The sequence below is a fragment of the Rhea americana genome, unplaced genomic scaffold, assembly GCF_003343005.1.
Source record: "Rhea americana isolate MKP2758 unplaced genomic scaffold, rheAme1 scaffold_115, whole genome shotgun sequence".
Lineage (NCBI taxonomy): Eukaryota > Metazoa > Chordata > Aves > Rheiformes > Rheidae > Rhea > Rhea americana.
This window is the reverse complement of record NW_028185206.1, coordinates 430692-453355: the sequence shown is the minus strand read 5'-3', so window position 1 is coordinate 453355 and position 22664 is coordinate 430692. Positions and strand designations below refer to the sequence as shown.

Below are 22664 nucleotides of genomic sequence, written 5' to 3'. Positions count from 1 at the left end.
CAAAGGGGATGAACTAAGCCACAGATTTTATGGACACCAGACCACGCGACCTGCAGTATTCCATCCTGTCTCTTCACAAACTCTGAACAGGAACAAGAAATAAACTTCAGCAGAGAGTCCCAACAGATGTTGCAGCAGTGACAGATCCAAGCAGCAGCTGAAAACCTGACAGAGAAAAGGGATCATTGAAAAGACACACAGTCACCCCTTCAACCACAAGGGAGAAGATATTCAGCAGGCCTAACTCACGTATGCCTGAGATCGACTAAAAGGAACAGGAGGGGTCCGAGGATGAGCCCTCTCCACATAGTGTCCAAATTCTCAGCCCCACGCCATTTGCTGCAGCCTCAGCTCTAAGCTCACTTGAAGCAGCAGTAGGAACCAGGGAAGGCACTGAGAGTTCACAGAGGCAATTTGTTCCCTTCGGTGCCCMAAAGCACCAGTTCTTTGTGGTGTCTTCAATTCCCTTGTGGATAGAGAAGATGGGCCCAAACTTTTCTCAGAGATGCACAGGGACAGCACCAAAGGCAACAGAGGAAAGTGGCAATATGGGCAATCTTCAAAGATCAGAGGAGTGTTTTTGTCCCCAGCAGGGTCCTCAACCCCTGGAAGAGGGTCCCAGTGAGGCTGTGGGATTCCCATGCTTGGAGATTTTCCCAACTCAACTGGACAAGGCCCACAGCAATCTGATTCATTTGACATTGCTTAGAGTAGGATTTGCACTGGGTGACCTCTGGAGGTCAATTCGGCTAGCAGGTACCAAGAGTCTATGAAAGAGAGCCTGCTAAGTAGTGAGGAAGGAAGAGATGCCTGTGCATTGTGTCACTGTGTTGGGAACCCTTAAGATCCCATTTCCCAGTTGCAAGATGATGATGCCAGGGCAGTACTGAAGTGAAGATCATAGTCTCAGAGGCAGCAACACATTTTAGAATGTCTTTTGGTGCTAAGACCAGGTACAAGCTCCATGTTTCCATCCTTCAGCCTGAAGAACGATCCCATGCCAACAGTTTCAGAAGAAAAATGGAATATAAAGCTGACAGAAGGCAGTTCTTCTGCAAAGGCACTGGGGTCCTGGTGGACAACAGACTAAATACAAACTAGTACACCTATGCATCAGTGAAAGCCAAAAGCATTCTGGTCTGTAGCAAAGGAGGATAGCCTGTAGACTGAGCAAAGTGATTGTTCCCAGCAACCATTAAACCACAATTAGAATACTGTATTCTTTTATGGGCAACCCAGTACAAGAAAGGCTTTGATGAACTTATCCAAGTCCTGCAGAAACCAGTAGGATTGCTCAGTGGCTGGAACATTTGTCATCTGAGGGAGAGGCTGAGGGAGCTGGGTTTGTTCAACCTGGAGAAGAGGTGGCTTTGCAGGAACCAGATAGAAGCCTTCAATACTTACGAGTAGGCTGTTGAGAAAATGGAGTCAGACTCTTTATTGAGGTATACAGTGCGGGGACGATATTGATTATAAACTAAATCAAGATAACTAAATATAAGGAAAAAAAATTCCCAGAACAGTGAAGAACTGGAACAGATTGCCCAGGAAGGCAATGAAATCTCCATCCCTGGAGGTTTTCAACACTTGACTCAAGAAAGTTGAGCAGAAGGTTGAGCTAGAGACTTCTCAAGCTCCCTTTGAGCACAAACAGTTCTGTGATTCTGTAATTTCAGCAGGAAACTGTGAAGCTTGTGCTTATTTCCCATCTGAGGCTCAAAGGGAGGTCATGGTGGTACTTTCTGACCACAAGCCCTTTCTGAGAAAGTATGAACACCTGGAATACTATTTGGAAAATACAATGCAACCCCACAGGCAGTCTGGAAATTGAAAGAAGCCTTCAGAGAAGACATTAAGCTCCAAAAAGCAAAGAAAGGTCACTAAACAGGGAGGACAATTCTATCATGGATTTCCAAATCAAGACACATTTTGGGTAGAGTGGAAATGATAGAGGACATACACCAAGCCAGGGATGGAGGTATTCACACAAGAAACCTCCTTGTTGCCTTGTGGCAGACAGTGAATATAAAACCAAAGGGAGAAAACATATGCAGGATCTCTTAAAAAGAGCATGGGAGTTAGTTAGGCTTCCTCACTATCACAGAAACCACACTACACTTTCGATAGTACACTGAAAGCAACCTTTCAGTAGCTAGATACGGGCTGAACTGTTTCTTACAACCATGAATTGCTTTTTTCAATTCCTAATAACTAGTCTGCTCCTACACTGAAGTAAAATATGAGGTTGCATCTTAATTATACAAATTCCAGTTAAACCACTTACTGTCTAAAACTTAAACCTCACTCAGGGTATTTGATATATTTTTGTTTGCATTAGCATTAACTTCAGCACCTCTGTAGTAGTCTTCTCTTTTCAGCAGGAAAAGACTCATTCACTCATGCCTTGTGAATAAAGTATGAGCCAGGTTCCTCAGCTACCTCATAACTAATCCCATATAAATAATAAATATAAATAAAAAATATATAAATATATAAATATATAAATAAAAATAAATAAACTAATCACAGTGTAACCGAGGGCAGAAACAAGTTCAAATTTGCTATACAGGCAGTTAATCTGAAATAGTCATTCCAGATTGTTATGTAAATCTGCTTCTGTAGTAAAAGAGCAGTTTCAAGTGGATTGGCTTTGAATAGTTATCCCAATTTAAATTCATACCCTGTCTTTCTTGTGAAAACACACTCAAAAACCTAAAGCCCCAATAACCAGCTGGCTTTCTTTTAAGTATATACATGTTTCCAAGCCTCATCCTTGTGCCTTTAGGTCTCTGTTTTATTTCTTTCCCCAAAAAGCACATTAGCCAGGTAATAACAAAGAATATAAACTTGAAAACTCACAGTGGCATCTTCCGAACACGAAGCTATTACAAAGTCATTGAAMGGGTTCCACTTGATGTCAAGAACATTCCCTTTGTGCCCACATATTCTGGGATAATGTGGATCGAGCTTGCCCGTCTGGAAAATACAAACATCAAACTCAAGATGAGGCATGAAATTACAGGACATTTTCAGGTAAGACCTGAGTTAGTTCCAGAGGCAATCCTCTTTTTGCTCTGTATGCCCCAAAAGCCCAAGGTGCTCTCCATCTGACAAACATGGGTTTTTGCTGTCCCTGAAAAGCAAGTCTTTATGATATCACTGATGAGAAAGGAAACTGGTGCTGCTCAGGCCTTTGTAAACAGATATAGTTATTAAGAAATCTGTATACATGCAACAATCTAGACTGCTGAGTAAAGAAGATATTATTATTGGTTCAGACACCAAAAGGAAACTTAGAGAGAAAACACTCAGGAAAGATTTGAATCTTCCACATTTTCTAGAGATTTCTGGGAGGAAAAAAATGAAAATCTCTTATCTACTTCTTGACTACACATTTCTTACAAGCAGGAAAAAATATTTATTGTCCTTTTAAGCAAAATGGCATTTTGAAACAGAAATTACAAACCTAGTGTTTCTCTCAACAACCTAGCTGTTTCACACTAATAGTTTTCAAATCCAGTTACTCACCAGATTCAAGCTGCATTCAGGGCTCTCCAAAAAAATGCCAGGTTTGGGCAGCATGTCCATAGATAAAAAATGATCCATAAAGAATCGTATTAAGGAGTAGTGAGAACCTTGTGCCACATGAGGGCTGTGTTGAAACAGGATAGACTTGGACTGTAAACACACCAGCTCCCGTTAATCTCTGTTATAAAGTCAGTAGATGGATTACACTTTAGGAAAAGTGCTGAGGATTTGGTTAACATGGGAAAAGCACTTGCTTCTTCCTAGCAGTAGCAGAAGGAGTTTGTGGGGCTCCAAGAAACACCCTCTCTGCCCAGACTAGTGTCCAAGAGCAAAGGTCAGTCACCCCAGGACAGAAGCAATCTGGTCATGCTGTCACTTGGAAGACTCAAAAACCAGAATGAACACCAATACCTGCTCTTCTGAAGAGCAAGCACTTCAGTAGGTGTATTCCCCACACCTCCCTAAAGATAGGCTTTACAAGTGTACAATGGAAGGAAATCAGTGTTTACCTGAACCTGAACATGGCTAGGATTTCACTCTCAGCCTTGAACTTTCACCATCTGGAAGATTTTGGATGTTGAATAGAACACAACCTGTAACAATTCTGGCTTTACTGGAAAGTTTGTTGTTCAGACCAGGACTAACCTGCTTTAACTGAACAGAGGGCTTTGAAATGTAAAAGACTGTTTTCCCAGACTACAATCTAGAAGACCCACTTTTATAACAGGGACAATACAAAGTGACTGGGTAAGACAGAAGAGAGATAAAAGGACTTTAATAACCAAGGTTGCCCCACCTTTTAGGTCCTTTTGCAGCCAGGTTCTTGCTTCAGGGCTTGATTTCAACCTGGTAACTCAATGGGCTTCTACCTCTACAGGATCYCTTGATCCCCAGGGGAACTCAGTCACCTCCCAGAGTCGGTGCTGGGTCCCCTCCCTGCTCCACCCYATGGACTCTCAAGCTGCTCCACTGCATCCTCACATCCTACTGAGCCCTGTCTGCCTGCCTCATCCTCACCCACCTCCACTGCCACAGCAGGCTCCTACAACATTCAGAAACATTCAGAAAAGGAGCACTGCAGTCCCTCATGGCACTTCCACCTTACCCAGTGTAACCCAGCAGCCTTGGGACACAGCAGAGCCCACAGGACAAAACTGCCCACAAATAGGTATGACAGATACTGTTGGTCTCAGAATCACATCTGCATGTAGAAATCAAGCTTTCCATGTTCTGGGGGAAATTTTATTCCACGGGGTGAAAAACTTGTTTTAGTAAGCAGATGTGTTATCCTTCATGTAGGGGTACCTGACACTTCAGGGTTATCTGCAGAGCTGGAAAACAAGTTTAATTTTTCAACTGCTTGTTTTCTGAGTTCAGAGCATTTTTAAAAAGTGGAAGACACAGTAGCCAAAAATGGAGCTTATTGATGAAACTCACTCCTATTGGGACTGCTGTTAAAATTTCCCAGAATATATTTATGGGATAGATTATCATGAGGTAAGTCATCTCCAGTTCTCAGATGTCCTCCACGGGGCATGAACACACTTTGTAACAGAATCAGATAGCAGCTGAGATTGACAGGAACCTCTGGAGATTATGTGGTCCAACCCCTCTTCTCAAGCAGGTTCACCTACAGCAGGTTGCCCAGAGTTGTGTCCAGTCAGGTTTTGAACACCTCCAAGGATGGTGATTCCACAACATCTCTGAGCAACCTGTTCCACTGTTCAACCACCTTTGCAGTGAAAAAGTATTTGCTTATTTTCAGACAGAATTACCTATGTTTCAGTTTGTTCCTATTTTGTCTTGTCCTGTCACTGGGCACCGCTGARAACAGTTTGAATCCATATCCCCAGCACTCAGAAATCAGCCCAGTTAGGTAGAGCCCAAGGAGTTATCACAAGTTTTGTTTTATAGTCGTTGTTCTCAGAGAGAAGGGAGTAGGAACTCAGCTGCATATATTTCCCTATCTCTCAGGACTTAGCTGTCAGTTTGCTATCCCTTTTTCGTACTCTTCAGGAAGAGACAGACAAGGTGCAGTTCCAAACCAGGCTGGTCATGAGAGAAGGAAAAAGGAAGGCCTTCTTTCAAAAGAAGGCCAAAAGATTGCCCTCTGAGTCAAGATCCTTCCTTGCATATTCTCAAGCATGTGTGTATCAGTCACCAATCTGCATGCAGAAGGCCACAACGTAGGAAAGTAGCTCATTCCCATTTATGTTCACTCTGCCCATGCATCCTAGGACTTAAAGATTTACAAATATATTCAGTCTATTCTGGGCACCAACAGCCACTGCCACCTGTTCCTGACCGTTCCTGGTCAGACACATTGCTGTTCCACCTGGCCACCTGGCACATTGTTTTTGAGGAAATAACTGACTTTTCCTGCAGCAGAAGACCATTTTCCAAGCAGTTCTTAGAAAACTGCCCTTCAGTTTGAATGCAAAAATGTGCACTTTTAAGCGTGGTGAAAAGAAGGTATCTACAGCAGAGAGACCTTTCCATGTGCAGAGCCCCAGAGATCCCCACCCCAATCCGATCCCCCAGCTCTCAAAAAGAGAGGAATAATGATGTAGAAGGCAAGAAATGACATTCCTTCAAGGAGGAACAAGAGAGCTCAATTTCCATGACTCAGTAGGAGAGGAACACAACAAACAAGCAGGAAAGCAGTGTTAAACAGAGCAAAGTTCAGCCCGCACTTGAGCACACCCGATAGCAGGTAGCCTCTCCCCAGGCACATACAAAATGAAAATGGAAAGACATTGGAGGAGCGAGAGCCGTCTGTCTAAGTTCATCCCTGAAGCATGCTCTATAATATGGCCCTCCCTGTCCTGACCAACGCTATTGACTCACTCCAGAGGAAGCAGGTGACTGGTCCTAATGGGGAATAGTATTTTCTGCCACAAGCAGGACGTCAGCTTGCAGTGCCTGGCAAGGGCTGGAGTCAACATGAACAGCAGGGTTCACATTTGACTCGGGGGGAAGGGGACACCTCGCAAAGGAGCAGCTGTTTGTAAGGGTTAAAACCCCAGCTGAATTCAAGTCCCTGGCTCTCAGGCTTTTCCTCTGTACTGCGGCATATTTGGGATGTGGCTGTTCCCTGGGAATCCAGTCAAAAACTACCATGGATCAGCTGTCAATCACAGGAAGGCAATGGTATCCCCGTCACGTATCTCCAGACTGAGCTGCATTCTGGTGCCTTTATTTGTCTTCTTTTTTCCCAGCCTGATGAGACCTAACCTACTCACATGAAAGCAATTTCATATTTTCATTTATGATGTATTTTAATTATTCTTCTCTGTATTCTTTTTAATTCTAATATGCCTCTGACTTCTGCAGGCAGTACTTCAGATCTAGGGGGACCACTTAAGTAGGTGTGAATAATGGAAAAATTGTTACTGAGCTGAGAACAGGTGAGAAGACAGAAGAATTAACAATAAGCAGTGCAAACATCTTCAGCTTGCTTTGCCAACACTTTGAAACCTGGGTCCTTCATCCTGCAGTCACCAGCTACCTGCTTATAGGTGCAGCTCTATGATAAACACATGTTCTTCAGCCTCAGCAGATCATGGTCAAGCAGGCAGAAGTGACCCAGCCAAGAAAAACAATCTAGTATTTTAGAGAGAATGTCTCTGAATAGCACCAGTAGTGAATGAGCTGAATAAACAAAGTCTAGAAAGTCTAGAAACTGTACTAGGTTCTTCAAGAACAGCCAGTTCACTTTCATCCTTAGCAAATATATATTGAAAAAGTGACATTACAATAACACCATTAATTAACTTTTAATTAAAGACTGAACTTTTGCCTTTCATATGGTCTGCCCTGATTCCAGAGAGCTCATAATCTTATACTGAAGTTAATCTATATTAATGCACACCTTATTTTTCAGAAGCAATACATATCAGAGAACCAGCTTCTCTCTTTCACAAGACCCCTAAGTTGTCATAAYCCATAAGCATGGTATTTATTTCTGAAAGGAAGTTGCAGCTTAAGAGCTTCACTGTCTGATAACTGTGTCTCTCCTGTTCTTTCACAAAGCAGAAGATAGTTAGAACCAAACTTACAGTATTTGCCTTTGGTGACAGCTGGAGCTGTGCAACTAAAGCACTGTTTCAGTTTTCGCTCTCTGCGTCTAGTAATTGCTTTTTGATTTGCAATTTGTTCTAGGAGTCAAGCATCTGAACAACACAATTCCTACTGATTATACAAGGAAGGCAGTTCAGAAGTGAAAGTAATTGTTCAAAACCCACAAGTAGCTATGTAAGATGCATGAGTAAGAAGCACTTACTTGGACCAGGGGCCCATTCCATGCATTTTGCAATTCAGGTGATGGCAATAGCCAAATACCCTCTTTGGGATCTACTTACATATGCAAAACCTAGCTCTCCTCAACAACGCGGTCTGCTCAAGGCAGCGAGCTCCCATGCACCACACTCACCTGATGAATGGGGATCACAAGGAAGGCCCCACCTCCAGCACACTCGGTCACTACCGCAATAAAGTAGGGGTTGACAGCACAGAAGTGGTTGTCATGGACGCTGCAGGTGATGGGCACACAGTCGTAGCATTTGTCCTTGCTGGCAGCCTTGCCGTAGACGTGTCGGAACTTGGAGCTGCGGTACAGGGGGTGCCAGGACATCTGTGAGGGGGCAGCACAAGCGCAACACTGTGAGGATCACCCTGCCCTTCACAAGGTCAGCTCTGGCACGAGCAGCCAGGTAGGGCTTGCAGACCCTCGTTCCCCTCTCCCCTGCACCAGCTCACCTTCTTCTCACACTTGCTCTCCTGTCACTACGCACATTCTCCCTTTCTCATCTTCTCCCTGTCTACTGGACCTTTGTCTCCACACCTTTTGCTCTTCTTCATCTTGCACAGATGAGAGCAAAAGGGAAAGAAGACAGCTCTGTCCATGGCCCACCTGCTGCTCTCACCTGGGACATGCACCAGCTGTCAGTACTGTTGGGACAGGGCCATATGACAGCAAGCTTAAGAGGAGAAAAATGTCTCCTGGCATAGAGCTGAAACAGCATAGAACATCTTGGATGAGGAAGCCTGAGAGATGGTGAATGAACATGCCAGTCAGCACGTACACTTCACTGAGCCCTCAGGTGGCTTAGATCCCCAAAGGAGCCTACATTTTGCTCAAATGAAGGGAAAAAAAGTTTGACAATCTGTCATCTGTTTTTTTCCCCACTAACAATGACATTCTGCATGTCTGGTTCCCCCCGGCAGAGGGCCCACAGCCCTCTGACAGACAGCATTTTACGTGGTAATTAAATGAGATACACAAAACATGCCTAACACGAGAACCACTTCCCACGGAGAATAGGAAAGCTTTATGGAATTGACACCATTGATTTCAAACAGGAAACTACCAGTGTTGGACAGAAAAGGCAATTCAAATTATTAACTCCCACTCTTCCTGTAAGACCCAAACAGTGAGAGGTGCATGGAAGTGACAGTGATGTGATCCTACTGCCCAAAGGAAAGGAAATGTAGACTGGGCAAAAAAAGTTAGAGTGAAACAGTGCCCCACAGAATCAGTCAGCAAGAAGGGCAAAGACTGGGATAGTGCTTGGTTTTCTCCTATGTTGGTCCATCTAAAGTGCATTTGGTGAATAGTATTATCAGTGATGCTGGATCTGAAAACAGTGGTATCTCAGTTTGGCAGGAAACCCAATTAGGCAGCATTTGAGTTACAGCAGGACTCATACCACTTCTTCATATGGGAGGGTATTTTGAGCTTTTGTAGAAAAAAACTGCAAACAATGACAGAAAGACAGATACATCATCACCATTCAACTCCACTTGACAAGCAGGAGACTAAGCAGTTCTAAACCAAAATGTCAATGTTTCTGGCACATTTCAAATTGTCCTACCCCCAGGAAGAAGGCTGACTCTTAAACCCTACGAATCTGTATTTCCTGATCCTGGAGATTTGAAAATGAGATCTACAGGTACCCAACAACAAGAGATCCAAAAAAACATCTCATATTGCACTGGGAGATGCTGGACAGAATAACACAAGTCCTGTCTTCCTCTCAATCCCCTAGCATAGCTTTCAGCAAATCTCTGCTTGAACAAATACTTGCATCTGCAAAAAAGTCAGTCTAAGCACATCCCAGGTTGCTTTTATGCTCCTTTTCGTCACTCTTTTTTACCCTTGCATATTTTATCTATGTWAACCCAGCATTCATCCATAAATTGATTAAATTTCTTTTGCAGAAACCGTAAGGTACAAAAAATCTCTCACACAGTTACAGCTACCTACTCCAAACAAAGGCAAAGAAATGCAAGGTTATTACAAAAAGAAAGCAGTGGTCTTGGGAAATCAGTTTGAGATGGAGGGATGTTCATAACCAAAACTGCCCAACTCTCTGAAGAGCTCCAGAGGTGCAGAGCTCCCAAACAGCTTCACGCTCATTTGGTGGTTAGCTTTACTCACACTGACAAAAAATCACCTTGTTTGGATGAATCAAGTGGCTACTAATAGCAGAAACATAAGTTTTCCAAAAGGAAATTATTGCCTGACTCCAAGAAACTTCTAGCTAGACTATTCTTCAGATAGGAGAGTTTGTGGTCTGGAGGTACTAAGTTTCTCTGCAACAGGGACTTTGATTCAGGAAGGAATCACCACATGTAAGGAAAAACTTCATTTTTAGGATCATTCATAAGAAGGAAGAGCAGGAACAAACTGCAGAATATTGATGTCCCATGTGGACTATTTGTAACATTTCAACAGTAAACAAGCATAAAAAGAATTAAATGTACATTTTGAGGTATACTTAGGAAGAAATAACTCGCTCCTACCTTAGCTCATAAAGTTAAGGCTCAGCTGTCACAGGTAAGGACTTCAAAACACCTGTAAATCTCCCATGGAGAAGAGGGTAGGATATGACCAGAAATTCCAGACAACTGGCAAAGACAGTCCCAGTAGAACAGTGTCTCTCTGACAACACTGCTCCAGTCAGAGTAGAAAGCTCACTATTAAATGAAAAAATCTTGGAAAGTATATGGAGAAAACCCATTGAAGTAAGTGCAGCCCCAGCAGACTGCATCAAAGTAGAGGTTCATCCAAAACAAAGCAGACATATGAACATTAGGAAAAACTTGTCTGGGAGGAGTGTATTGCGGCTCTAACACAGGTCATCAAGGCAGAAGAGGGGTAAGAGTGGAAGCCTCTGTCCCTGGAAATCCCCACGGACATCTCCATGACTTGGCTAGACAATGCCACAGACTCCCTGATCCAGCATCGGCAAAAGTCCTGCTCTGAACGGGAGGTTGGACTGAAAACTGAAGACCCCTTTCTACTAACAGTCCTAGGATTCAGGTAAGCGAAATTCAAAATAAGGAAATAATTAAGACGTTTAGATGAAATTCAGGCAAATGGGTGACAACAGAATGCAGAAAGTGTAAGTGTGCTGCAAAGACCCTGTCCAAGACTGTACGTACAGCCTGTCTGCCACAAGCCCTGCAGTAGATAAGATGTGGTTGCTCAGCAGGAGACCATCTTCCAGCTGGCTGTTAATGAAAACAGCATAACTAGGGCTCTGACAGAGCTCACCTATTAGACAGTGAAAACTCTGGAGCCTGCAAGAAGATTCTCACAAGGGGAAGAGAGCAGCACTCCCAGAAGTTCTCCGTCATCACTGCAGAAGTTCTCCATCATAGCTGCGAACATACCATATGCTTTGTTTGTGCAAATTCAGGCCCAACACTGAATGCATAGATGGGTATAGGTACCAAAAGGGCTACAAAGATGCTTGTCCCCCACAGGTACCCAGTGCAGATTGCCTTAACCCAACCTGCCCAGATATATCCTTCCACTGATGTCAAGGTGCCATAGGAACCAGTCACAGGCCACTGGTGGCCCATATCCATCAGCAGTTCTGGTTCAGGCTCTTTCCTCAGCTACTGTGGYGAGGGTCTCAGTCTATAGCAACAAATCATTTTCCTAGCTCTTCTCTTAAAGCAGCAGCTGCTTCAGTCATTTTTTTTCTCCTCCTTGTCCATCCATCTTCTGAAAAGAAGGTGTTGGTTCATCTATTCCCCATCTAGCACCTTTTGACCCCTTCTTCTCTTCCTTCTGTTAGATACAATACCATATTTCTTCCTGGGAGAGGTAATCTGACGAAGCTCCGTGTCATCTCCCCAGGACTAAGGCAGGACATTTTAGACTGGTAGGAGGGAGGAGAGGCAACTCCACTCTTTCCTCTCTGTAAAGAGAGCAGAGAGCACCAGAACAAAGGCAGGAAATAGCTGTGGCCGGACAAAGAAAGTACGGTTTTCACATCTCCCATCCAAGCCTCAGCAAACCTTTTCTGGTGGGCTGGCAAAGAGCAGGACTCTCCTCCTTACACAGATGCCAGAGAACGTAGCTCTGCAAATGGTGAGCAGGACAGAAGAGTCTCATCAGCCCACAGAGTGCAAGGAGATCCCAATCTCCAGTATATCTTTTGCTTCCAAAAGGAGCTGTAGTGTAGCCCAAAGTGTCATGCAATGCAGAAGTGCAGGATGTTATTTCTGAACACAACTAGGATGAGCCACCTGAAGAGCCAAGTAGCAGCCCAGATACAGAAGCTGGGAAGAGCTGGGCTGAGCAAAACACCTCTCTACAGTGCTGTATTTGAAAAGCTCTCAGATACCTGTTTTGGAAGAACAACACAATGTTATCTGCTGCATTCCTGTACCAGGCAGAGATAAGTGGACTTTCCTCTTTTATTCTCTACTCCTGCAAGGCTGTCACCTAGCCAAAACAGCTTCCTCACAGAAAAGATATCCCTTGGTAGCTCAGCTACTTCTGCAAGGTGACCTCTATCACTGAGGCTTGAAAAGCCTATGCTAAACTGAACAAAGAAAAAGCACAAATTTGATCCTACTTSAATAATGCAAATAATTCAGATCCAAACTGAGCACCAGCACAGATATTTGACAGTCAGACCCAACTCTACCTAAAAGCAGGATTGTTTCCGAACCTATGCTACTGTAGGAATGTGAACAGTTACTGAGATAGTCACAGTTGTTTTTCTAAGTGAACACAACACACGTGCACATTTACTGTGCACAGGAAATTCCATGGGATGGGCAAACTGGCGAGGACAGGTTAAGAGACTGTGCAACTCATCAGCCTAGATTCAAGTCATTCTAATTCAGGGCCTGCCAAAACACCATTGGCTCACAGATCATCCCTCTCATGTCAAAGGTTCATTTCAATCACCAGAGATGAGTCATCTGGCTCCACTACATGGCTGCCTATCGCTGGATCAAAGGCAGCAATGGGAAAATGCAGACAAGAGTAGGATGCAGCAAAGTAGCAGACCTATCAATCAGATCAGCTGTTAACTGAAACTGTATCCAATTTAACCACCCATCCAATCCACCCTCATCAATCAAATTCCCTGTAGCCATCAAGGTGGGCTCCATCCYATATGAGCCTAACTGCACAATACTCACGTCAGTCTGCAGGTGACCAAGTCCCTACAGTGCACCAAAGGATGGTTAGGCCTCATTAGCCTCACAGACCTCCAGGTGCAGTTTGTGCTGCCCTGTTGACTCATCAGCAGCATTCCCCACAATCCACTCCTAGAAGGAAATACCACTCTGAATCCTCTCCTATTTTGGAAGACAAAAGCTTCTTTTCCCTTCTTGCTCTCCATTTCCTGCTTTGCGAGGACACGTGCAGAAGCCCGTGAGSCCTGTGCGTCAGGCAGCTGAGGCAGCCTGTGCCTTTGGTGAGAGCAAGCTGGGCTCCGGCTGCGCTGCACTGCTGCGTGCAGCTGCTGCTGGCCACCTGTGGGCAGAAGGACACACGGGGCAGAGGCCATTGCCTTGGTGCGAGTGGCTGCTGAAGAGCAGGCAAGATGAGGGCTGTGTGCAAGGGAAGCTCTGGCTGCACGCGGCCTGGCTGAGCTGGGCCCAGAGCTGCTCTCTGCCCCTCAGCGCAGAGCTCACGGCCTTGGTGGGGGCCTTGGAGCATGCTGGTGGGTGTGCTTTGTGGCAGGGAAAATCCCCAGGGCCAGCAAGAAATTCCCCCCTGGCCGCAGCAGCTCCTGCCTGCCTCTTTGACCCCAGCTCCTTTGCTAAACCAGCCTGCTGCTCTCCGGGCGGCTCCCATGCCTGCTGCCTGCCCCTGCCTCTAGCCCCAAGGCTCACCTCACCCCTGCGCCCCAGCGTGCCTGGCAGTGCATGCACAACCTGGCAGCAGCCGTTTGCTGCCGCTCCTGGTGCCTCTGCATGATCCTCTGCTGGGCACGTGCTACTCTGGCCCCAAGGGCAGCTGCTGCCTCCTCAGGGAGCAGCTCTCCTCAGATGGAGCACCCAGGGGCTCTGCAAGTGCACACACTTGCTGCTCTTGGCCAGCACTTCCCACCTGCTTCTTGGCAGCTCCAGGGAGCCAGGCATAGGCTTTCAAGGCCAGCGTGATGGCTCAGCTCTGCGTGCCTCTGTGCCTCTCCCCGAGAGCCCTGCCCTGGCCCTGCACTCCAGAGGCATGCCCTATCACCTTGACTGCCTTTTGCCATGGTGGCCCTGGTACAGCCAGCAGGAAATGAAGCCCTTGAGGTGGAAGGCTCGGGTAATGGACTGAATACCATTAATTCCTGGCAATTAATAGGCAACCTATCACCCCTATCTTGGGTGAGTCCTGCAGCAGAGCAGCCCTAACTCCATGGTAGGAGCCTCCGTGCTCCCTAGGTGACCACCACAGTACATTTTGGCAGATTTCACATCAAACAGATCCATTCAACCCCTATCAAGCATATTTATCTCGCTTGCTCCATACCTCACTCTTCTGTACTATCCAGGCACAAGAAGAAGGGTCCTCTCACTGCGAGAGGCTGAGGAGCCCTGAGGGTTGGAGCACTGCCTTAGCTGACTCCACAGACCAGAGGCAGCTGCAAAATCCTCCCTGGAACAGCAGGCACAGGTGTGTTCATGCGATCCCCCAATTCAGGCTTTTCTTTGGCAAGCAGGAGACCCTCATGTAGATGTATCCTCTCTTGGCTCTTCTCAGGCTCCTCCTGAGGCTCCAGCTGCACTTTCTACTTCCCTCTCCCCATTCAAGGCCCCATCTAGTTGCAGGACCCTCTCACCAACCTGCTAACACTGACTCCCACTTAAACGTGAAGAGGGAGCTGGATGGGAAGTTCCTGGCAATAGCAGGGCTGTGTCTGCTCCCTCCTCTGCTCACAGCTCCAGGCAGAGCCCCTGGGCATCCCTAGTTCCCCAGACCAGTCCAAGGTGGTGGGATTTGCTGGGAGTCTTAGCTCACTGTCAACTATAGAGTCCTCCTTTCATTTTTAAAACTTTGATTCACACCACTGTTTTTAGTTTTGGCCACCAACAATTATTTGAGTTTCTTCCAGGCTTCTTCTCCTTTACCACCATCCTTAGTGCAGAATAGCAGAAACATCAGGCAAAAGAATTGACCAAGAAAGAAAAACAAAAAAGCAACTCCCCTCCTCTGAATACTCTCCCAACACTCAAATCATTTGCAACTCAAGGACTTCCCAAGTCAGAGAAGGTTTCTATGTATTTCATAATGCTTGGGGCTCTCTCTGCCATGAGTTTGTCCTGTCTTCCCTCGAATCTGTCCAGACTTTTAGTACCCACAGCTCCCTAGCGTGAGGAGTTGCAGTTTAGCTAGGTAGTCAGCTTTATCAAGGTAAGATGTCAACTCCACAACCAAATTAAGTCCAGTTAGCTCACTATCCAGTACAGTATGCCACTAATATAAATTCTCTGAGCACCTAGCAAGACAATTATGTCCCCAAAATAGATGTTCTCACACACATCGAAGAGTGAYAACTGACAAAGAGTGTGTAAATTTAGGAAACACATTTTCGTAAGTCCCATCTCTTGATGCTAACTTTTGGTATATAAATTCTTGTAAATAATAGCGTACAARCTACCACTTTATTGGTGTTATAAACCAATCAATTTCCACACAAAGGCATTTCAAAGTAGGCAGAGATCCTAAATAATGACTACGAAGTCCAAAACAAGAAAATGAAACCACTAATTGCATTCAGATCAGTAATAGGTCTCAGCCCCAAAATTCCCAAGAGCTTAGTTTAACTGTGACGTGCTGATAAACACACTCCACCTTTGAACATTTGCCATAAGCTATGTTTGCTTAAACCTTCAAAATAGTGACTGAGGTGAAAAACATGCAGAACTTCCTATAGTACAAGACTTCACTCTCGCAACACATATATTTTCAGTTGCTCTGTGCTAGTAAAAACAAGCTGCACTCTTAACAGGAATAAAACAGAGATGCACAGAGCTGGCTTTACATGAATTATGACAAATTCATGTGATGAATGTTGTTCTGTGGACCATAGGAAACATCATGGATCAGATCTGAGGTTCTTCTTCACTTTTAGACAAATTTCATGCAGGCAGAGTAGTTCACCAACAATTCTCCTCAGGTAGTGTCTGAAATGTAGTAAGCTAAAGAGAGGATACAGTCTGCTGGYCCAGAGGTTTACAGACAAGGAAGAACTGGTCGGAGATGTGAAGGTTGGAGGCAGCTTTTGCTGCACTGACTGTGAGATGGTGAGAGCCAGGATCTTGAGAGGAGGAATAAAGGCAAACAGCAGAATGACAGCCCTGGACTTCAGGAGAGCAGACTTTGGTGTCTCAGGGATCTTCTTGGGAGAGTCTCATGGGAAATAGTTCTGGAGGAAAGAGAGGTCCAGGAGAGCTGATCTGTTTTCAAGGATCACCTCCTCCAACCTCAACAACAGTCCATTCCAATAAGCAGGAAATCAAACAAAGGGAGTAAGAGGCCTGAATGGGTGAACAAGTTGTTCCTGACTAAACTCAAATATAAAAAGAGGTGGAAGAAGGGACATAAGAATATAGAAGGAATATAGAGACACTGTCCAAGTAGRCAGAAATGGACTTAGGAGAGACAAAGACCACCTGCAGCTGAATATGGCTATAGACATGAAGAGCAACAAGGAAGGCTTCTGCAGGTACATCAGCAGCCAAGACTAGGAAAAATGTAGACCTGCTGAGAAATGGCAATGGGGCCCTGGTCATAAAAGACATGCAGAAGGCAGAGGTATTCAATGCCTTTTTTGACTTCATCTTTGCTTGTAAGACTTTCTGCTGTCCCAGGTCCCTGAAACCAAAGGGAAAGTCTAGGACAAGGAACATTTGCCATTGGTGGAGGAGGATCAGATTTAGGCACCATATAAACAAACTGGACATGCACAAGTCCCTGGCCCCTGACAGGATGCACCCACRAGTGCAAAGAGATCTAGCTAACGTCACAGCAAGACAATTCTCATTGATGGTGAGAATGTCATGGTGATCAGAGGAGGTTCCTGAGGAGCAGAGTAAAGCAATGCCATCCCAATCTTCAAGAAGAACAAGAAGGCTCTGGGGAATTATAGGCCAGTCAGCCTCACACTGATCCCTGGGAAAGGTGATGGGAGGAAAACCTCCAGGAAGATGTTTCCAAACATATCAAGGGCAAGAAGCTGATTGGGAAAGGTCAACCTGGATTTGTGAAGGGGTAATCGTGTCTCACAAACTTCATAGCTCTCTACAGTGATTGCTTTGTGGATGAGGGGAGAGCAATGGGTGCTGTTTCCATTGAATTTATTAAGGCTTTTGACACTGTTTCCTGTAACAGTGTCATTGAGAAACAGGTGAAGTATGGGCTGGATAAATGGAGAGTAAGGTGGACTGAAAACTGGCTAACTCCCAGGCTCAGAAGGTTGTGATAAGCAGCACAAAGTCCAGCTGGAGGCCAATCACTAGTGGATGATACTGGGGCCAATACTGTTTAACATCTTAATCAATTACTTGGATGATGGGACACAGTCCACCATCAGCAAGTTTGTAGATGACACAAAACCCAGACGACAGTTGTGCTGCCATTCAGAAGGACCTTGACAGGCTGGAGAATTGGACTGACAGGAATTTCACAAAGTTCAAAGAAAGAAACTGCAAAGTCCTACACCTGGGGAGGAATAACCACAGACTGGCGGTCAACTGGCTGGAGAGCAGCTTTGTAGAGAAGGATCTTGGGGGGCTGATGGACACCAAGTTGACCATAAACCAACAACGCACCTTTGCAGCAAAGAAAGCTAACAGCCTGCTGGGCTGTACTAGCAAAAGCATTTCCAGCACACTGAGAGAGGCAATTCCTCCCCTCTCTTCAGCATTGGTAAGGCAATATCTAGAGTGCTGGGGCTGGTGCTGAGGTCCCCAGTACTACAGAAACATGGATTTACTGGAGYAAATCCAGCAAAGGCCCATGAAGATGATTAAGGCAWTAGAGCATCTGATATAAAGAGAATCTGAGAGATCTGGGATTGTTCAGCCTAGAGGARAGATGGTTGTGGAGGMTCTTATATCGTGAGGGTATAAATACTTGATGGGGGGGTATAAAGAAGATGGAGCCAGACTTTTCTTAGTGGTGCTCAGTGACAGRATGAGACAGAAGGGACACACATCAAAGCACAAGAAATTTCTTTCAAACATACAGAAAGCCATTTTTCTTTTTACCCTGATGGTGGTCAAACACTGGAACAGGCTACCCAGAGAGGTTGTGGAGTCTCTGTCCTTGTAAATATTTAAAACTCAACTGGATACTGTCCTGGGCAACCTTCTCATGCTGATCATCCTTTGAGGAGGGGGGGGGGTTGCACTAGACAATTTCCAAAGGTGCCTGCCCCCTCAGTTATTTGGTGACTCTGTGATTTTAAGGTCTCTGAACCTCTGTTATGTGTCTCTTGTACTGCCCTAAAAAATGCATCTGGCAACATGCCACGATGCACATTCATATGGTATGGACTTTCAACCCAATAAACCTCAAGTTTGACCTGCAGCCTCAGCTCTTCTTTCTGTTCCTCTAACAGGGAGCGTAACATGTTTATTTCCCAATCCATGAGAATTGCTGTTTAGAGGGGCAATCACTTTCAAAATTCTGTCAAGGTAGCAAACAGCATGACATAAAAGAAATGGCAGGGAGAAAAAGTGAAAAATATGCCAACATTTTGTCAAGACAAGACCATTTATTGCAAAAATCTGCACCACCCCCCACCAAAGAAATCTCTGGAGATTTCTCCAATGTGCAGCATAGTGTGTAAGCATTAGTGAAATATGGACTGTAAATGGCCCTGCTGTCTCTGGGCATACACAGGTTAAATCACTGATGCAGCAAGCACACTCACAAATAGCTCATGCAAGGAAGATCAGAAGGGAACAAACCTAGAATTGATCCATAAGTCTGCTGCTTTACAAGACTTTTGTTGACTTTTCTGATTTTTTTTTAAGACACAAAGTCATATTGTCCTTGGATCAGCAGAGGGATCTTGCATTCTAAGAGAAACCAGTGAAGCTGGAGCTATTCTCACCCAAGTGCTCAGAACAGGTAGGGATGTCTGTTTCAAGTGTAAAGGTGCTCAGAAAGCCACTGGGATCCTTGAGTACCTCAAACACAGGACACGTAATCCTTTGGTGCTTATCAAACTTGAAGGTGGAAACATGTGACCTCTGGAGAGCAGACATTTAAAAATGGAAGATCYATCTTTAACATCAAAGTTAGCTTTTCATGACTGATCTGTGAAATCTGACTGACCTAACTCTTTGCTGAGGGCATGAGCTCCTAAAAAGCGCTGTGAAGTCCAGGTGTGTCTACAGCACTGAGGAGCAGTCCTGGGAGGTGAACACAGCTACTCTCAGCATATATACCGCCATCCAAGAAATGCTGGATGAAACAAATGGGCATATGCATATCCAGTTGACTGCACATGCRTTTCACTATAGGCTAGTATGTTCCCAGTTACTCATTTATTCTAAGCACACAGATGTGCCTGAATTGTGCATGAAATTTGTGAATTGTAGATGGATTTTAAACTAGGTAGCAGGGGGGAAGGGAGATGTCATACAGACAGGGTAGACAACAAAACACAAGTTGGGTTGGGGGGCCTCCAATGGACGCATGCAGCTGGGGATGTGCGTTTGGGACATGRCTATGGGTGACCCCTGTACACCCTTCCTGGAAAACCTGCAGGCATGACCACCTCTTTGAAATGCCTGTACACCAATGCATGCAGCATGGGGAACAAACAGGAGGAGCTAGAGATCTGTGTGCGATCACAGGGCCATGATCTCATTGCAATCACAGAGACATCGTGAGATACCTCGCATGACTGGAATGCCGCCATGGATGGCTATGTGCTTTTTAGGAGAGACAGGCCAGGAAGGCAAGGTGGTGGAGTGGCTCTTTATGTGAGAGAGCAGCTGGAATGCATCRAGCTCTGCCTAGGGGTGGAGGAGGACAAGGCAGTTGAGAGCTTATGGGTAAAGATCAAAGGGCAGGCKACCATGGGGGACACTGTTGTGGGTGTCTACAGGCCACCTGATCAGGAAGAGAAAGTTGATGAGGCCTTCTACAGACAGCTGGAGGTCGCCTCACGATCACAGGCCATGGTTCTCGTGGGGGACTTCAACCACTCTGACATCTGCTGGAGGGACTACACAGCAAGGACTACACAGCAAGGCACAAGCAGTCCAGGAGGCTCCTGCAATGCATTGATGATAACTTCTTGTCACAAGTGGTGGAGGCACCTATGAGAAAGGGTGTCCTGCTGGACCTTGTCCTTACCAACAGAGAGGGACTGGTTAGAGATGTGACGGTTGGGGGCAGCCTTGGCTGCAGTGACCACAAGACGGTGGAATTCAGGATCTGGCAGGAAAGAACTAAGACAACAAGCAGGATTGCAACCCTGGACTTCAGGAGAGCGGATTTGGGCTCTTCAGAGACCTAATTGGTGAAGTCTCATGGGTTAAGGCCCTAGAAGGAAGGGGGGTCCAGGAGAGCTGGCTAATATTCAAACATCACTTGCTTCAAGCTCAAGAGCRGTGCATCCCTATGAGTAAGAAGTGCAGCAAAAGTGGCAGGAGACCTGCATAGGTGAGCAAGGAGCTCTTGGCCAAATTCAGACAGAAGAGGAAAGTACACAGAATGTGGGAGAGGGGACAGGCTACTTGGGARAATTACAGGAATRCAGACAGAGTATGTAGAGATGCKGYGAGGAAGGCTAAGGCCCAGCTGGAATTGAGTCTKGCAAGGGATGTCAAGGACAACAGGAAGGGMTTCTTCAAATACACCAGCAGCAACAGGAGGACTAGGGAGAATGTGGGCCTGCTACTGAAGGGGGCAAGGACCCTGGTGACAAGGGATACAGAGAAGGCAGAATTACTGAATGCATTCTTTGCTTCAGTCTTCACTGCTAAGGGCAGCCCTCAAGAATCCTGCAGCCTGGACGTGAGGGAGAAAGTCCAGAGAAGGGAAGACTTTCCTTTGGTTAAGGAGGAAAGGATTAGAGACCCTCTGGGCAGGCTAGACATCCACAAATGCATGGGCCTGGATGGGATGCACCCACAGGTACTGAGGGAGCTGGGAGATGTTGTTGCCCAGCCGCTCTTCATCATCTTTGAAAGGTCCTGGAAAACTTCAGAGGTGCCTGAGGACTGGAAGAAAGCAAAGGTCACTCCAGTCTTCAAGAAGGGCAGCAAGGAAGACACAGGCAACTCTAGGCCAGTCAGCCTCACCTCCATCCCTGGAAAGGTGATGGAACAGCTCATTCTGGATGTCATCTCCAGACAGATGGAGGAAAAGAAGGTGATCAGGAGTAGTCAGCATGGATTCACCAAGGGGAAATCCTACTTAACCAATCTGAGAGCCTTCCATGATGGAATGACTGGCTGGGGAGATGAGGATGTTGGATGTTGTGTAGCTTGACTTCAGCAAGGCTTTTGACACTGTCTCCCGTAACTTCCTCTTGGATAAGCTCAGGAAGTATGGGTTAGACGAGTGGAGAGTGAGGTGGACTGAGAACTGGCTGAAAGGCAGAGCTCAGAGGGCCGTCATCAGTGGCGTGGAGTCTAGTTGGAGGCCTGTGGCTAGTRGTGTCCCCCAGGGCTCAGTACTGGGTCCCATCCTGTTCAACTTCTTCATCAGTGACCTGGATGAGGGGACAGAGTGCCTCCTCAGCAAGTTTGCTGATGATACCAAGCTGGGAGGAGTGGCTGACACACCTGAGGGCTGTGCTCTCATTCAGAGAGACCTGGACAGGCTGGAGAGTTGGGCAGAGAGGAACCTCATGAGGTTCAACAAGGGCAAGTGCCGAGTCCTGCACCTAGGTAAAAATAACCCTAGGCACCAGTACAAACTGAGGGCTGACCTGCTGGAGAGCAGCTCTGCAGAGAAGGACCTGGGAGTGCTGGTGGATGACAGGTTGACCATGAGCCAACAACGTGCCCTTGTGGCCAAGAAGGCCAATGGTCTCCTGGGGCGCATTAGGAAGCCTGTTGCCAGCAGGTGGAGGGAGGTGATCCTGCCCCTCTCCTCAGCCCTGGGGAGGCCTCGTCTGGAGTACTGTGTCCAGTTCTGGGCTCCCCAGTACAAGGGAGACAGGAAGCTACTGGAGACAGTGTAGGGCTACGAAGACAATCAGAGGGCTGGAGCACCTGCCCTRTGAGGAACGGCTGCAGGAGCTGGGCCCGTTTAGCCTGGGGAAGAGAAGACTGAGGGGGGATCTCATTAATGTGAATAAGTACCTGAAGGGAGGGTGTCAAGGGGACAGGGACAAACTCTTTTCAGTTGTCCTGTGTGACAGGACAAGAGGCAATGGGCAGAAATTGAAGCACAGGAAGTTCCGCCTGAATGTGAGGGGGAATTTCTTCCCTGTGAGAGTGACGGAGCACTGGACCAGGTTGCCCAGAGAGGTGGTAGAGTCTCCTTCTCTGGAGATATTCAAGGTCTGCCTGGATGCAACCCTGTTTAACATGCTCTAGGTGACCCTGCTGAGCAGGGAGGTTGGACTAGATGATCTCCAGAGGTCCCTTCCAACCTTACTGATTCTATGATTCTCTTGCTCATAGACAAAATAACTAGGTAAAAAAGGAAATCTCATTTGAGGAAAACCCAACATACAGAGGCCTTGCTCAGCCCAAGCTGAGAGCACCTTCTTTCCTGGTGCACAATATTTTGTGAAGGACTCACAGCTGCTAGGTTAACCACAATGTCTAGGAACTCAAGAAACTGGTAGCATTTTATTCTGCTTTTTACTAACTTGGTGTAAATACTGCCAGGAGCTGGAGGACTTACAGACTAAGGA

The 22664-nt window shown here is 46.0% G+C and overlaps 1 protein-coding gene across 3 annotated transcripts in view; it reads right to left on the bottom strand.

The window, feature by feature from the left end:
- CORO2A (coronin 2A) overlaps positions 1-22664 on the bottom strand; it is a 60633-nt gene that overhangs the window by 12922 nt on the left and 25047 nt on the right. Inside the window, exons 1-3 of one of the 3 annotated variants that reach the window (XM_085317371.1) lie at positions 12976-13048; positions 7961-8161; positions 2860-2976 (exon numbers count right to left, since the gene is read on the bottom strand). In XM_085317371.1, the coding sequence (XP_085173497.1) occupies positions 2860-2976; positions 7961-8161 (318 nt within the window). In that variant the 5' untranslated portion in view covers positions 12976-13048. Of the gene's footprint in view, positions 1-2859; positions 2977-7960; positions 8162-12975; positions 13049-22664 lie in introns of those variants that run through there. The other 2 variants (XM_085317361.1, XM_085317380.1) reach the window with 2 other exon arrangements.